The following is a 17,883-nucleotide window of genomic DNA, read 5'->3' as shown; positions in this document are numbered from 1 at the left end:
TGCTTTATGCATTAAAAATAATATGAAAGTAAAACAACTGGAAAAGAAATATGTAATAAGGAAAAGAACACCATGTTAAGTACACCGATTTAAGTATCTTGGATATCTTTCACCTGACTGAGCAGTAAAATCTACTGTAAAGTCATAGCATTCATGTACTCTGATGATTATTTTGTTTATCATCAAATGTTTTCCACAGCACTTATACCACATTTTGGAGAGCAAATTATTTCTCTTTATTGTCTTATAGCAATGAAAAGAAGGAGAGGGGTTCATCATTTTGAACAGTTTCATGACTTGAATTTACAGCTCTCAAATACAGACTCCTTTTGGAAACGTCATTAACATTATCTTGTATTTTTTCTATCATCATGGACTTTTTCGTAATTGTAAGTCTGGTCCTAGAATATGGTATGTAAGTACACACTGTGCAAAGTGTGACCCAAGATCTAAAACCATATCAAAACCAAATAACTGACAGCTAATTACTAACAATAACAATAATTTAATAACTGTTATCTGAGAGCTTGTGGGTTTTTTTATGTTGCAGTCTTTTCATCCCTGTTCCCTTCTTTGTTGTTGTCTGTATTTGAGGTGTTTGCTCACTGCTCTTGGGTGGCTGTAGTCTATAGAGAAGACTGCTTTAGACTTCTGCCTATCCCAAAAATGGCCATAGTTCCTTTTGATGGGACTGTTGCTGCTGTAGCTGAGAACTTTGCTATGCGATACTTACCAAGCTCAATACAATCTGCCAGCAGCATGGAAACCTGATGGAGGTAAAGGTTAGATGCCACCATGTGATGGTGAAAGGGGAGGTTTAGGAGACAGAAGAAAACATTGCTCTGCATCTTTTCTGCCTACTATTTGGGCTAGACTTAGTTCTGAAATAAAAAATGCCAGATATCTTGCAACTCTCTTACTCAGAACATGACCTGTCTTGTAGATAGAGTCTGCAAAAGTGTTGAAAAAGTACTGTCTATGGTAAAAAAAGTAGCTGAATTGAAAGATTTCTTAAAACATCTTGTAGCAAATGTCCTTCCTCTTGCACACTTCCTGAAAGCACTAGCTTTATTTCTAACATCTTATTTTTTGCCTTCTGTTTAACACAAGCTTCAGGAAACATATGAGTGACAAGGGCTTGTAGCTAATGAGGGAGAGTTAGGCCTATTTTAGAACTATGGGAAGGCTTAATTATGTTGCTGTGGATGTACTATAACCAATCCATCACTGTCGTGCAGTGGCAGGAGCTCATACAGTGTGACCAAGTAATCTATTTCTGTATGTACTCTGAGGCAAGATCTAAATTCTTGCCTTGGAATCCAGAAGTTTATCTAAGAAAGGACTGCAGGGTTTAATCAATTAAGAAGATAATGCCACTGGTACATGAAGGGAAAACTTCCACGTCTTTGTTTTTTTTTTTCAGGGAACTACACATTAAGAGTTGACTGCACCCCTCTTCTCTACAAACTGGTGTATAATCTGACAAAAGAGGTACAGAATCAGTGTCTACTATTTCTGACTTTCTAAGAATGTAAAACTGTAAGTTTATTGGATAAAATAGGATTATTGAATACTATTGGATTTATTTTATTGCTGTGCCAGAAGAATCTTGATCCCACCAAAATCAATAGCAAAACATCCCATCAGCAGTACACAGTCCATGCTCACGCTTCCTCAGTATTGTTAAAGGTTGAAATGTGTCACTGACATAAGTGGAATCTTATTTTCAATATACAGTAAAAACAATCATAATAAAAACAAGATGATAAAACATTGGGCAAGATCAGTTCTCTAAAGTGATAAGTATTGAAGGAAATAATTTTCATATTGACTAGCTACTATTTCCTCTCTGTGTCTATTCTCCCAAATCTCCTTCATATCTCACTGAGCCTTTGAAGTATGCAATAAAAATTGAAGGATTGAGAAGGTTTTGTAACAGGCCAGACATGTATATTTGCATGATTACAAGTGGTCTAATCATGTCTTCTTTACTTTCAGCTCTCAGAATAAATTCTCATCAGGCTGAAAGGTTGTGATCCATTAAAGTATGGAACTTCCTTGTGCATATGAGGAGTTAACCAGATTAGGCACCTAGCATGAGTCATTGCCACTATCCTCAGATCTACATTCATCTCAGTTAACAGAACACATCTCTGACTGACTTAAGCAATGTAGGCTGCCTTTAAAGGCATGGGGTAGAAATAAGTGCCTTTAGGATGAGATTCATTTGACCAAATGTGGTTTTCCACCTTTGGATGTACAGAACTCAAACTAATTTTTCCCCTGATATGAAGGGAACTCGGGTGGCTTGGTCCAGTATAAAAATCCGTGATTGCACTTGGTAGGATGACTCCAGCTACCAGTCTCCCATCCCACTAGATGCATTCATCCTGAGTTATTTTCAAAAGCGTTACTCTTTTAAAACCTGAAATGGCATGGTTTGGATCAGGGGAGGTTTATCTATGCCATTCTATGATATTCTTTTCTTTTCTACACTTTATTTCCTTATAAATTCTTTCTATCTTAACCTTTTCTTTCATCCTTGCAGGGGAAGAAGCTATGTTTATTCAAATGTTAGCTCTGACACTTTGCACACTGAAGGGCATTCTCTTTTGTATATAAAAATTTTCATGTCCTTAGTGCTGCAGGCCCTGGATAAAATAATTTACTTTCTGTCTGCAGCAAGCCACTTACCCAGGAAGACATTTTCCTGCAAAAGATAAACAAAGTTAAAAAAGGTACTCTGGACTAAAAATAGTACCTCATTCTTGATCTTAAGTCAGCTATTGCTGATTTGAGTAGAAAATTTCCATTAAAGTACCATGCAAAGTACTTAAGACTGACTTTAAAAAAAAAAAATTCCTATTCCGTGTTATGTTAACTTTTAACTGTAGAAACATGATGTAAACAGTACAAAACCTTACAACCTGACATCTGATTATGCATATCCAAAGGAAGGTTATTTCTGTTCATATTAAACAGTCCAAAATCCAAAGATCTCTTTGATCTTCTTATTTTTTAGTGAGCCAATTCTCACCAAAAAGAAATGCAGTGTACACGTGAAGTGTTCTCTTTCAAGGAGTTCTGCATTTAACTGTGGTCCACTGCATACAGACAGTATATTTAGCTGTTGACTGTCTTTTTTGGCCTTGCTCCACTGCTAGGGTTTAGATATTTGGTCATCACCAGACAGTGTCTGCAATAGCGCAGTTCCAATTCCCCTGTTCTGATCATCACTGCTTCAGTTATACTTTAAGAACTCTGCATCTTCCTTGAGGTAGCAGGAAGCTTATGCTGATTCTAGATTTGGATCTAAGTCAGGGTAAATAGTATGTTTTACTATGCTCTCAGTGTTGTACGAAGAAGCTGGGCAAAGGTTTTTACATGACCAGATGTGTCAGAATAATATTTCTGCCAGAGCATGGAGTGCTTTTGTTCCCATATGTCAGAGTTCAGCTTGCACTTATTAATGTGCTGTTTTCATTTTAGCCCTAGGACTTAACCAAAGTGCCCTGAAAATGATGGCAGCCAAGCAGTTATTTCACAAAGTTGTTATTTTTCTGCTAGCTGCTGACAACATCTCAGAGGTCAGAACTGTTTGGATTTTCAAGTTGGAGTCTGTATGTTTTTCAATGCAGAATTTAAGTCTCAGTAATATGGTGGGGTCATGTATCTAGCCATGAACATTTATGCTTTGTATTTTGGAAAAAAAATCCCAATCCTCTACACATCATAAGCAACCTTATATTTAAAGGATCATGTCTATTAAAGGTTGTTTAAGTGTAGATGGAGACCAAGGCTGGAGTCTTGATTTATTTTTACCTCTGCCACAGATTTTCTAAGAACTTTGGTCAACTAATTTTACACACTTTCATAGTTTTCCTGGCAGCATGATGACTGCACTAATATTTACCTTTTCCATCCTAGTTACAGAGCTTTTTGGTTTTTTGAAGGTAAGGGTGAGACATGCATTTGTACATACAATGTTTTACACAATGATTCTCCAGTCTTGGTTGAGTTCCCTTGGGACTGCTGTAATATGACTGGTTTGGACCCTTCCTTCTAGCACAATTCTTCTGTAACTTTCCTATATAAAAAGCAATCAAATTTTAGGTTTAGCCTTGTTGAGAGAATATTGCTGTTGTGCAGGGCAAACCTCCACGGGGTTATGGCTGTCATCTCCCCTTGCCTGCAGAAAGGAGAGCAGCTGAGGCATCCTGGCTGCTGGAAGAGTCTCATAGTATTATATATGCTGTTGTGTGTGTACATACACAGTGCTATAAGGTGGTAAGAAGTCCTAGAATCCACTTCTTCCAGTAGCAGATGAGCTCTAGCTAGTATCTTTAACCTGCTTTTCCCTACTGTCTGTGGTTGGTTCCAAGTGCCCGTGAGATGCTTTTTGTGGTTGGGATCCATAAATATGTGTCACAAATGTAAACAGTGTATGTGTACTTCCCTGCCTGCAGTAATACTGTTGGTAAAGAATGATGCAGGTGGCTCTAAAGGGCTCCTTTGACAATGAATTGAGTTAGAGGTACTTCCAATGAGACTACAATATTTTCCTCTCCAGATTTTAAGCCCTGATGAGGGTTATGCAAATAAGTCTCTTTATGAGAGCTGGCTTGAGAAAGACCCTGGAACTGAAAATAATAGCTATCCAAGGTAAGATTTTAATTTGTTGGGTTTTTTTCTCCCAATATTGTATCATATCATAGCATGTCTACTCTTCAGAATTTTTTGAGATGTGCTATTTATGACAGCAGTACAAAACCTTTTAGCGTAAGGTGACTTTTTAGAAATATCTTTTATAGTAAAATAATTTTTAAAAAAATTATGATAACATTATAAAGTCTCATACTTTTAATTAGTAGAAAAGCAATTTGGAGAGCAATCAAAAAAAGCAGGGTGGGGAAAGAGTTCAAAAATAGTTTAGTCACCAACTAGATGAGATAAAATTGTTAGGATAAGCAAATGCTCAGTTGAAAGAAGCTGCCTAGAGCAGTCATTAAAAAGCGACCATTAAAAAACTTGTGATAATTATTCTTTGTTTACACAAGGGATATAAATGTATTAAATTACAAATCTATATATGAGGGTATTAAAACTTCATATTTGAGGGTACTAAAAGTCCTCATCAGTCTTACAGCCTGTGACTCAGAGGGCTAAATCTTTTTCACAGTGCAGCATTACTCACATAAGGTAAACAGAATTGCCCCTCTGTGTGATTTGACCAAAATGTTCTGCATGTTTCTGGCCCTGCTAAGATGAGTTTCTGGATTCATGAGACTCATTGAGATTTCTTCCTTTTGAAAAAGCTACCAGATCTGATCTTTCTCAGTTGATACAGTTAGTTCCTTGCAGAAATTTATACTAACAGAAGAACTCCATCTGGAGCAGAAGTAACGTCTTTTTTTAGCTGAGAAACACAAATTATTCACCAGGCTAGACATATAAACCTAAAACTTAATATCAAACGTAAATATGTGAAGATACTTGGAATATTAGGCGTCTTTACTGCCATTTTCTGTCCCTGTCATGCCACATCTCCCCACCAGATGGCAGTAGTGACCCGTAGGTACCAATGCTGATCACTTTCTGCAGTGGAAATTATTTATCAGTCTTGGATTCTGCTGTGGAATGTGCCAAGTACATAAACACATCTGTCTTTACATATATTTCTGCCCAATTCGTATTAGTTTGGAAATAGTTGATTGATGTTTTAAGATGGTAGAGACACGTCTGATACAATTTTATGTTTCCCGTGCATAATGTGTGGGGGTTTTGTTGGTTTGTTTGTTTGTTTGTTTTTTGAAATGTGGTCAGTGTCATAATCAGGATTACTACCTTCAAAAGATCTTCCTAGCAGTACTGAATACTGAATCAGCATGTTGGAATAAAATCAGTTAAGTAATTAAGCTTGCCACTCATCTAGCCTCTGATCTTACCAGTGTCCCTGATGTGCCCTCCAGAAGAAGAGACCTCAATTTCTCTGAAAAATCTGCATTTTGCATAAATTACTACTACTGTTCAGTAAATGCTTTCACTAAGATGTTGTCTTTTCTACATGTAGAATAAATAAACTGGGGTCAGGCAGTGATTTTGAAGCTTACTTTCAGCGACTGGGAATTGCATCAGGCAGAGCTCGTTACACCAAAAATAGGGTAAGTCTGCCAGATTGCTTGAAGAATTTTGATAGTGCTGAGCAGTCATCCTGTAACAAGCATTTATTCAGAATTAATAAACAAGCTTCAAAGCATCTTTGACTGGATTGTATATCAGTGCCATTTCTTAATTTAGCAAGAAATCTAAATGTCTGTAGAAGAAAACATGTTGCAGTGATGTAGTATATTCTGTAGGATGTCAAGTTCACAGAAAGGTATTGATAGAATTAGATTGAAGGTATACAGTTCATTTCACCATGCTATTAGTAAGCTTTTTAATATACAAGTCTTCCATGACTGTGTTTAGAAATAGCTATGCAAGATAAAAAGGGGCTGTGATTGAGGACTTTTGCTATCCAAAACCCAAAACTGTTTTCACTCTTGGTGAAGGCAATCTCTGTGCAACGGAACTGAAGACGAGTCTGTGTAGGTAGAGAGAAGGAAGCCATTTTACTTAATCCTCTGCAACAGTCCATGGATTCAGACTGGTTTAATTTCTTAAGATGACCAAATAAAAATGAAGAATAGAAAATTGTGTTGTGTAGCAAATAGGTTTTTTGTTCTGGAAACTGTATGAAACATCGTTGTCATTAAGTGATCAATACATCTCTTAACTGCAGTCAGAATACAGAGCACTGACAAATTTCCTTGATCTTTTCCAGAAAGCAGACAAATTCAGCAATTATCCTGTTTATCACACTGGGTATGAGACATTTGAACTAGTGGAAAAATTTTACGACCCCACTTTCAAGAAACAGCTAACAATTGCCCAGTTACGAGGAAAACTGGTTTATGAACTGGCAGATTCCCAGGTCATTCCATTCGACTGTAGAGATTATGGAGAAGCCTTAAAAGGATATAGCAATAGAATCTATAAATTGGCCAAGAAGCATGAAGAAAAGCTGAAACTTTACAAAGTGTCATTTGGTGAGTAATAGCCACAAGACTGTCTCTTACATAGGTTAATTAGAATCATGCAGGGGCATGTCATATCTGTTACAGCTCTGCAACTGAATTCCTTATTTTCCTGTTTGAATTTTGCCATCATAAGAAAGAGCCTCTAATTTCATGCATATTATTAAATATAGGTATTATTAAGGTGTTCATGGGCAGTCAGGGACCTCAGATGCAGAATAGAGAGATATCTCAGCCTGCTCTTCATTTTCTTGCTTAAAAAAGAGGACAAATTAAATGCTTATGGTGATTTCTTGGAAGTTGAGAGACACAGGCGCCTGCGCCTCCTGCGTCAAAGACTTCATCTGATCTCCAGGGAACTTGTTTACCATCTGCCTCAGTGCATGGCTACCAGTTTTAGGCCACAGAAGCATTTCGCTAGCTCTCCTGCATTAACACATCCATTTGCTAAGCACTTGAACACATTTCTCTGTAGCATATAAAACAGGTCTGAAGCAGCAGAGCGCTCTGGGTCCCAGGCTATGATGGCTTCCACAGTAATTTTCTCTCTCTCTCTCTCTCTCTCTCTCTCTCTCTCTCTCTCTCTTTCTTCTTTTCTCCTTCTTGCCTTGTTAACTTCTTGTGTTTCTGTACTAAGGAGATTTTTCAGTCAGTCCTAATTCACTTACCATCTGATGGACCAATAATTTAGAGACATAAATTAGCTTTTTGGAGATGCAGTCCTCTTTTGGACTATGCATTAGAAGTAACTCAAATTGAATCGACCTTTGGGGATAATTAAAAATTACATTTTAAACTTGATGTAATGGTTTAGGTGAAAAATTCTTGACTGTTTTTAAAAGACACCCCTTTTTGTAAAAAAGCCTCTGGATACAGAGAAAGCCTTGTGTGATGGATCATCTAGTCTGAGATTCTGCATAACACAGGGATTTATTTCAGTATTGTCTAGTGTTCACTGCAGCATATTTCAGCATATCTGAAATTTTTTTTTATAGTAATAGAACATCTACCAAAATTTATGTGAAATAACTTATTTTCATTGGTTTTTTTTTCTCTATTTCATATTAGAAGTTGACCAAACTACCTTCTAACCAATGCATCTATTCTTGTTCCTAGAATGTAGAGGCAATTTTTTTTTTTTTTTACACAAATACCACTAAACATCTCCTTAACAGCTTTATCAATGTGTAATTTTGACCATTTCTTTGCAAGGCATGTTTTTCAGTCTTTTCATTATTTTCATGTCTCTTCTCTCATGCTTGTTGAGTTTTAATTTATTTCTTGAATGAAACTATAATTTCTAATTTTTTGTTTGTTCTATTGCATCAGACAACACTGAATGTCAGAAAATTGTTAATTAAACCAGAATAAATCACATAATTGTCCTTTAAAATAATAGATTAAGGGCTTTATTTGCCTTTGTGTTCATGTTTGCTTTAGCTATACAGTATTGTCAGTATTGGTTATTTTAGAAAATATCACATTTCTTTTTTCCCCAAACTTTATTTCCTGATAGCATATTACTACAAGCACATATTTTATGAGAAAAGTTTCTAGCCTTCATTTTTGCACAGGAACAGCTGAAATGTGAATCCAAAGTTTCTTACATATATTCAGATGACCTTTCTTTTTTTTTTTTTCCTCTCTTAAATCCCCTCCTACTGCTTCTGAAATATAATCTGTTGCTGCAATATAACCATGATGTCAGCAGGGCAGAACTCTGTCCTCTGGCAAACTTACAGCTATTGCCACAGTTGTAGACAAGTGTGAATTCTCACCCTCTCAAAGTGACATGGGTCTCTCCATGCTGCAGACCACAAACAAACTGCATACATAAAATCTGTGTCTCTAATTGCATAAACAACAATATTAATACAAGAAGAAGAAAGTGTAGGCTCATGATGAATAAATAAGCTTGCTAGAAACAGAAGAGCAAATGAGACTGAAGAAAAGCTTTCAATAGGAGTCCTGAGAACAGAAAGCATGTCACATGAAATTGGGTGATGAATTTATAAACAGTGAAGAGATAATAGTTGCCAACAGAGGACTGGATTTAGGAGATGATCTAATCTTATGTCCTATTTTCCTGTACAATCAAAGAGAGGATGCTCTGGTTTATCTAGTTTTCTAAAACTTGTGGGCAAAATGTACAAGGTGTAAAATTTCCTTCTTTGTAATTGAGTTGAGTTTTGGTGGGGCCAGAAGTTCTCCTCATAACATCCACCTGTTACTTATTCTACAAAAATTACTTGTATAAATTGATAATTTTCACAGGTCTGTATTAAACAGAGCCTACCACAAGAAAATCATCAGAGCTGCTACTGCCATTAACAGGAAGACCTCTCCTTCTTTGGCTAAGTTACTCCACATGGCTTGGACGTACTGCCAGGGGCAGGGCAGGAAAAAACAACTGCCATAGCTGCAGCTATGACTGCACATAATCAGGCACAGCAAGTAAAATCCCGCAGCAGCACTGCAGGACAGCATGTGGGGTTGTGGCAGAGACACCTCCTATGCTGTAATTCCAGCATGGAGCAACCACAGGACTCGACTGCTTTAATCTACTGTGTGTATCACTGTGTTCCAAGACAGCTGTGTCTTTTGTGCCTCACCTAATGCTGTTCAATACACATACCACACTCTTCTGTTATGCTATGAATAGGACATCATGCTCCTAGAGTGAAATCCTGCTGTTCTTCACAGCCTTCTGGAACAGCTGATATTTTTCATGAAAGTCAGGCTTTTTATACCTAAACACTACAGTGCATCCTTTTGTTAAAAAGGAGACTGCAGATCTCCCAGTTTGCAATGCCAGCCAGTTTTTCCTTGCCAGGCAGAGGGAAGATGTGAAAACTTATGAAAACTTTACCATGCATTCTGCTTTACTGTTAGTCTAATTGCACAAGGTATTTGTCTATTACTGCTAGTAGTGCAGCTCTATAAAGTCTGCACTAGGGAAACTAATCATTTATGGAAAGACAAAAAAGTTAATGCTATTATATCAGCAAGACAAATTGCCCAGTTTCTCCCACTGGGCAACTCAAAGGTAGATTGGGCTCAGTAAATATTCTAAAGTTGTTCACCAAGTCCTTCCTTTTCTAGATCCTCTTTTTTCTTCTGTGGTGAACTTCTCAAAGGCTGCTGATCAATTTCACAGGAGACTTGAACAAGTGGACAAGAAAGAGTAAGTATGAAAAAAGTGTTATATATATATGTGTGTGTGTTTGTGTGTGTATGCATATATGTACATCTGTCTTAGGTACCAAGGGTGGCTGTTCTTTCTTTCAAGTGACAACACAAGGAGTCTCTCTACAGCGCCCTTGAACTCTGAGACAGGCTAAGATAAATTAGCAGTGATGAATAGTTTCAGCTCTAGAGCTTATTACAGGTGTCAGATTGACACCAAAATTGTAATACATGGAAAGGCAGATAGTCCAGCTTTAACTTTCACTGCTAAGCTCTGTATTTAGACACCTACACTTGAGTGTTGTAGGTGATGCCAGAATTTGTACATTCAGCACACTTCAAGGAGAGAGGATGATGCTTCAGAGATATCTGTAGGATGCTTGCAAACCTAAGGGCCCTACAGGACTCCTGTGCTTTCTGAGAGCAGTGAGTGGAGGCCAGGTGCTCCTAGGCACCTAGTATGGTACCAGTTAGTTGTGTTTAGGCAACTGAATCCCATCCTTATTATGTTACTGTATAGATTAGAACAGGAGTATGGACACTTGATTTATGGGTGGGCATCAAAATCTAGCTATCTTCACCTTGACCTAAATCTCAGCCTTCCTCTGCTCTCTATTAAGTGAGATCTTTCTCATGCCATTTAACACTAAGCAAGTATCTGACACCCGAAACTTTCCCATTTTATTTTGCATAGTGTGAAATCTTGTTGTTTTCTAACACAGAAATTTCAATGTATTAATAAAACATGTATTGAATATCTCCATTTGCAAAACCTCATCTTTTTTTGAAAACTGTAGACATATTTAGCTTTTTTATTTCCGTCCAAAAAAGAAGAAAAGCCTTTAAACGAAACTGGGAAGTCATGTTTCCCCACCGTGTGAAATGCCTCTGTCTCCATCTTCCACAGTCCAGTCGCAGTGAGAATCATGAATGATCAGCTGATGTTGATAGAAAGAGCTTTCATTGATCCTCTGGGCTTGCCAGGAAGGAGGTTTTACAGGTGAGGCAAGTAATTTCTCAACCCACTGTCTAAGGCACTGTATTTTTGCAGGTGAACCTCCCACCAGTTAAATTTCTGTATAGGTCTCATATAGGAATTACAGCTCAACACATTGCTTTAGGTACAATCCAGTGAGCAGTAGATTTTGCTTATAATCCCCAAGGAGAATTCCTTGGCTACACCAGTCTTGTGGTGCCAAATTCCCCTCCTTGGGTCTGGCCCTCTGCTTTCATTAGCTGTGGTGAAACCACACCACCATCATACTCTGTGACTTCTACTAGCAGGTGTGAAGTACTACACTGCTTGCTCTTTTGAACCTGTACAAAATGAGGATTGAGTGGAGAATCAACTGTGCTAAAAAAAAAGGAGAAATGAGGGTAGAGTAAAAGGGAGATAAGGGTGAGAACAGATGAGTAGAGAGGGTCAGTTGAAGAGAGAAGCAGAGAAGAGAGAGCTTGAAGAGGAAGGGATCTTTCAGCACAGGATGGATAAAGGCCCATGAGCTGTGCTGCAGAGTCCCTTCTGTCTCAGGTTTAGCTGCTTCTATAGGTGGAATAGCTTAAATCATTAACTACTATATTCTTTCCAGAAACTCAGTGCTTTTATTAGTAATACCTGACAAGAAGCCAGCTTCCACTGTCAGGTGTGTAACTACCTCACTTTGCTCTCAGTATCCCCCTTTTCCTAATGACAGGATATATCTGACTCACTGATTGATGGCTTTCATGTCAAGCCAGAAGACCCTCAGGCAGGTAGAATTGAGAATCACACTTCCATCCTCCTAGGACAAACTGTCATTCACACTTTGGAAAGAATCAAATTGCTGCTTTCTACAGTTCTTCTTGTTGAGTGTTAGGTACCATTTAGAGCTGTCTGGATATTTTTTTTTTTTTTTTACTTTTTTAATTTCTTGCCTTTATTAATGTAGTTTTAATGTTTATTTTGATTTGGGAGGACTCCTTCACATGCTGCAAATGTGCTTTGATATTTCGTATTTAAAACCAAACCGATCTAAGAGAAGATACGCAGCTATCCATTATTTAGGAAAAAAAATCCTGCACGAACAAATAAAATTAATACTTTTTGTGCAGTTCTGATCCAATATGGTCACTTCTGATCTCTGAAGATTCCTAATTCACCCATAGATTTTTTTATCCTCTTTTTACATTCCTTTCCCAGATCTGCTGACCATCATGCAGCTACTTAGTTATTTTTGAGGTTTCTGTTCCATTTCTTATGATATGCCTATAACTAGTTTTATTCCCTTTTTCAGACTGCCAAATTAGTTCAACAGGTTTGTTGAGTTCCCATTTTCAAAAAGTGTAACATGGTTTTGTTTCTAATTAGACAAATGCGTCATTTCTTCCCAAGAAGGCTACCTGACCTATATCTGTGCCCTTTCACATAGATGTTGCCCTTGGGGCTGGCTCCTGTCCTTTTAAAGATATGTCCAGCTAGCTTTCCTGTGTATTTAGTAAGCTCGGATCTTCCTGGGATTCACAGATGTTCCCTACAATGAACACCCCCCCCCACTAATAGTCTTATTAAGTATACTTATATTTTTCTTCTTTCCCCACAGACATGTCATTTTTGCTCCAAGCAGTCACAACAAGTATGCTGGAGAGTCCTTCCCAGGGATCTATGATGCCATGTTTGATATTCAAAGCAAAGCTGATCAACATGAAGCCTGGGAAGAAGTGAAGAGGCAAATTTCCATTGCAGCCTTCACTGTACAGGCAGCAGCAGAAACACTGAAGGAAGTAGCATAGGATGATGGCTTTGAAAACTCACACATCAAAGTCTGACATGCAGAGTAGACAGGCTACCGCAGTGACCCAGTCCCCTCTGAATGCCTGCCATATCTGAGTTTCCAACCTTCCAAATGCATGCAAATGTGCTGGCAGGGTAAGCAGGAGCTTTGTGTGTCAAAAAACTCCTGAGCTAGAAATTACTGCATCTCTGACACTGACAGAACTGCAGCTTTATGAACAGCCCCAGATGGAAGCAAATTTGGATGTGGGGAGAGTGGGGAGGATGGGGAGCAGGAACAATCAGTTCCCAATTAGAGTTTTCTGAAAGATCTGCCAATTTTGAGAACCTGTTGTTTTGGATGTACCATTACAGAACCAGTTATTTGCCAAGCTACCTGTAACTTTTGTCCACAGCAGTGATCAACAGCACACATTTTGAGAGAAAAAATATAATACTTTTCAGCCTGTGCCATCTTTCTTGTTCTGATAATTACTTTTATAATATAAGACATCAAAGACACTCCTGTGTTTTAGAATATATAGAGCAGGACTGGTGAATGCTCCTTGCTCTGTTTTGCTCTCTTTTCCTGAAAAAAATAAAATAGTGGCCTTCCCACTGATGAAATCCGAAGTATGTTCTCAGGGGCGTAAATGCCCATCCATCTGAAAGCCACTATGTATCTTCCTCCTTTATTTGCACTCTGGAAAATAAAGGTTTTGGGGGATAACCAAAAGCTGTCATCCCTGCTCTTTTTGGCACTTTCACTAGTTCCAAACCCATGGCAGCTTTCGTTCCTATATTTTCCCAGGAGATCTTTTTCATGCAGATATCTTTGTCCAGCTGAAAGAGCTGGAAGAAATTGTCACTACTGGCACAGGGTTTGAGATTATTCTGTGTTCAAATAAGACTTGAAGAAAGATTTTACATTCAAAGATAAATGCATGAGGACGGTAATTGTACAAAACTGTTAAATTTGTAAAAAAAAGAAAAAAAAATTCTTGCTTCATTTGCCCTTTAGATATAATTCTCATCTACATGCTTTACAACTAATAAAAATGCTACAATTTTATTTGATCACATTCCAGTTTGTGGGAGCTGACACTAACCAATTTCTTCTTTAATATAAAATATACTACAGTTTTTCTCACGACCATAAATTCCACCAGGTTGTGGGAATAAAATCCTTTTTGTTTTTTGGAGAATAGAACAGATGTGGTACTAAAAGGGACAGAATTAGAGAAACAGGACAGAGGAGTTGTTCTCATCTGAGATGCCTGAATTTAAACAAGGGAACCAGAAATTACTACACTTCAGTCCTTTGGGAAGTTATTTTGCGGGATATATGCCATCAAGAAGAGAGGCTTTCATTGGCATCACTTCCACTAAGCCTCTCTAAAAGACAAGGGATTGTGTACTTTGGATGTTGTTCTCATAATGTACTATTCAACTGCTTTTCACAAATCAAGCCTCAGGCACATGAGGAGGAAATTACACTTCCACAGTCCATGCTTTACCTCTTCTGCTCAAAAACAGAGTGCTTAACTGACCCTGTCAGTACACACCTAAGAGAATGAGTAGTCGAAGCTGGGGACACCAGAAAAAGGAGACGATTCTCCCCCTCTTCTCTACTCTGGTGAGGCCCCATCTGGAGAACTGCATTCAGCTCTGGGGTCTCCAACATAATAGGGATGTCGGCCTGTTGGAGCAAGTCCAGGGGAGGCCACAAAGATGATCAGAGGGCTGGAGCACCTCTCCGATGAGGAAAGGCTGAGAGAGCTGGGGTTGCTCAGCCTGGGGAAGGGAAGGCTGAGAGAGACCTTATTACGGCCTTACGATATATACAGTATATATATATACAGTATATATAGGGTCTACAAGAAAGCTGGAGAGGGACTGTTTACAGGGGCGTGTAGTGATAGGAAGGGGAGGAATGGCTTCAAACTGGAACAGGGTAGGTTTAGAGTAGAAGAAATTCTTTATTGTGAGTATAGTGAGTCATTGGAACAGGTTACTCAGAGAAGTTGTGGATGCCCCATCCTTGGAAATGTTCAAGGCCAGGTTGGATGGGGCTTTCAGCAACCTGGTCTAGGTGTCCTTGCCTATGGCAGTGGGGTTGGAACTAGATGATATTTAAAGTCCATTTCAACCCAAACTATTCTAAGATTCTATGAACAGTGACTACATTTTTGTTGTTCTCTTTATTTCTACTTAACTGGGGATACTCACAGTTACTAAGTTCATCTCCACATCTGTAGCTGAATTTATTGCTTAAGGATGTGGTATCTTGCAAATGGTGACTGGTAATAGTTGCACTGGGTTTTTTTCCCCTTTTTTCAAATCGTGCACTCTTCCTGCTCCATCATAACTTTACCTTAACTGCAATGGGCAGTAATAGAATGTGCTCCCAAGAGAGGGTTAGAATATCTAGATAGTTGAAAAAAGCCTTTAGTGCCCCTTCCTTGTGAGCAGCAGGCAACTTTCAGTGCTTGCTGCTTTAGGATCATCAGACGATAAGGCAAACAAGGAATTTCACACAAAAAGGAAATATCTGATGAAGTGTGCCTCCTCCTTCATTTATGGAAATACCTTTCACAGTATAAACTAGTGAACAAATGTTTCACCAGTAAACATACTCTTTCAGTGGCAGCTAGCCTTCGAAGTTCTGTACCATTACCTTGCTGCTGCAAAAGAATATATAATCTCCTCTTGTTTCCCTGTGCAGTTGGAAGCTGTAAGAATAAATTACAGCTCACAACAGGCTGAATGCACAGCTGGCATCGATCGCTTTGTTCCTCTTGTCAACTTAACTGATAACTCTGTATGAACGTACAATTCATCCCAACCTGCTACATTCTAAGTATACAAATCAGCTTAAATCTATTTCCATTAGTGTCTATAAAGTTCTACTGAGAGTGATATCCAAACCCTCATAAATAAGGAAACCAAAGCACTTATAAATGGCTTATACTAATTGATTTCCACAAAATCCCATATTCTCAGTATCAAAAGGATCAGTTTCTCAGAACTGCGACTGCCTTTCCTTCCTCAGTGAGCAGAATCTTCTGTTCTACAGATGAGCAAAAAAGCACCTGCTGATGTTCCTCAGCCCAAAGGCTGCTGTATTCATGTAGCTTCGCCTGCCCATAATTTCAAAGTGTGGGAAGGGGATTTTTTAGATTCTCCTTAAAAATGGATAACACTGGATCACCTACTCTGTCCTTTCCTAATTCCATTTACACAGTTCCTTCACTCAGCCTTGCTGAGTGAAGCAATCAGTCGATCCTACAGTTGGGAAAACAGACCCTTCAGCCTGCAAAGTGACTGAGGCTGTAAAACAATTTGGCAAAATTAAACTTGGATGAATCAAATATCACTTGGGTATTTGGGCTGTCAGTCATCTCTTTACAAAATCAGTTTCAAAAGGACAGTGCCAGGAAGCTTATTTCATCTTGGAGACAAACTTTTTAGCAGGACATGTTGTGATAGTAAAGGAGGTAATGTTTTTAAACTGGAGGAGGGTCAATTTAGATTAGATGCATATAAGAATATTTTTACGATGCAGGTGGAGAAACACTGGAACAAGTTGCCCAGACTGATGGTAGATGCCTCATCTCTAGAAAGATTCAGGGTGAGGTTGGACAGGGACCTGAGGAATCTGATCTAGCTGAAGATGTCCCTACTCATGGCAGTGGGGTTGGACTAGATGGCCTTTAAAGGTCCCTTCTAACCCAAACCTTTCTTTGATCCAATGATTCAGATTCTCTTATGGTTGAAATGCCTTTGGTTTACCTTTGGAAAGAAATCCATAACACTTGGTGCTGGAATCTCCAGGTGACACTGTATCAAATGGAGCTGGAGATCTGTCTGCAGCTGGTAGGAATGGGATATACTCAGCATGACCTGGTTTTTTTTCTTCTAAATTCCTCTATTTTCATTCATGAGATTTTAGTGTACAGTTAAGAGTGCTATTAAAAAAGCTGAATGATGGTGAACGTCATGGACTTCCCTACAGCAGAGCAGAGAAGACAACATTAATTAAATGAAATACATAATTCTTGTTTCTGCTACACTATTCTGAGCCAAAGTGCTGTATTCCTCACTGAGCAACACCTGCTACACAGAAAACGCCCCTAGAGAAATCAGTAGGAGCTGAATTCAGGAAGCAGTCTTTTTTAAGGTAAAAGATTGTTCCCATTACACCACTGAGACTAAAAGTAGCTTGTGCCAGTTAGAATCTGTGAAGTCAAGGAAGCTCCTGTCATTGTCAACACAGTGCTTCTTCGAATGGATCCTACACCTTTAAAACATCTTCAGCTTGGGAAGCTCAAAGAATCAAGGAGGAGAAAGAGGAGGAGGAGGAAGAGTGTTTTGTTAGGCACCTCATGGAGGAGGGGCTGAATCTGGTTCAAATAAACTGCAAACACGTTACAACCTGCTATTAAGGGAGAGAACAGGAGAGGCAATAATAGAAAAACATTTCACAGGAGAGTATTGGATAAGAACAGACTTGCTATGTTTACATGGCATCTTCCCCAGATGTGCTTTGCTAGCTTGCTGAGAGTGCAGCTGACGTATTCCTGATGCTGCCATCCATATTACTTCCAAACTTGGCTGTATTTTTAGAAGGCTACCCAAGTCACAGCTGCTGGACACAGTGACTGTTGTGACACCACACTCATGTAACCCATAAGAAGCGGGACTTCAGGCTGAGGAAACGTTGCCAGCTGCGAACACTGAGCACTGGAGGATTTAGCTCTCTCTGAGATCACTCATCCCTTCAGATATTCCTGGAACAAACATCCTCCCCCCTAACCTACTAAAGCACTGCTTTTGTTTCCTCAGCTGTCTCCAAAGCCATGTTTCCATACT

The 17,883-nt window shown here is 38.7% G+C and overlaps 1 protein-coding gene across 1 annotated transcript in view; it reads left to right on the top strand.

Moving 5' to 3' along the window:
- LOC113951811 (N-acetylated-alpha-linked acidic dipeptidase 2-like) overlaps positions 1-14,091 on the top strand; it is a 37,115-nt gene extending 23,024 nt beyond the window's left edge. Inside the window, 7 exon segments of the mRNA XM_027653345.1 lie at positions 1,424-1,491; positions 4,571-4,662; positions 6,071-6,161; positions 6,824-7,088; positions 10,179-10,260; positions 11,170-11,262; positions 12,842-14,091. Coding sequence (XP_027509146.1) covers positions 1,424-1,491; positions 4,571-4,662; positions 6,071-6,161; positions 6,824-7,088; positions 10,179-10,260; positions 11,170-11,262; positions 12,842-13,031 — 881 coding nt within the window. The 3' untranslated portion in view covers positions 13,032-14,091.
- Positions 14,092-17,883: the final 3,792 nt, after the last annotated feature.

The sequence above is a fragment of the Corapipo altera genome, unplaced genomic scaffold (assembly GCF_003945725.1).
Source record: "Corapipo altera isolate COAL_440 unplaced genomic scaffold, ASM394572v1 0, whole genome shotgun sequence".
Taxonomy (NCBI): Eukaryota; Metazoa; Chordata; class Aves; order Passeriformes; family Pipridae; genus Corapipo; species Corapipo altera.
This window is presented reverse-complemented; position numbering and strand designations above follow the sequence as displayed.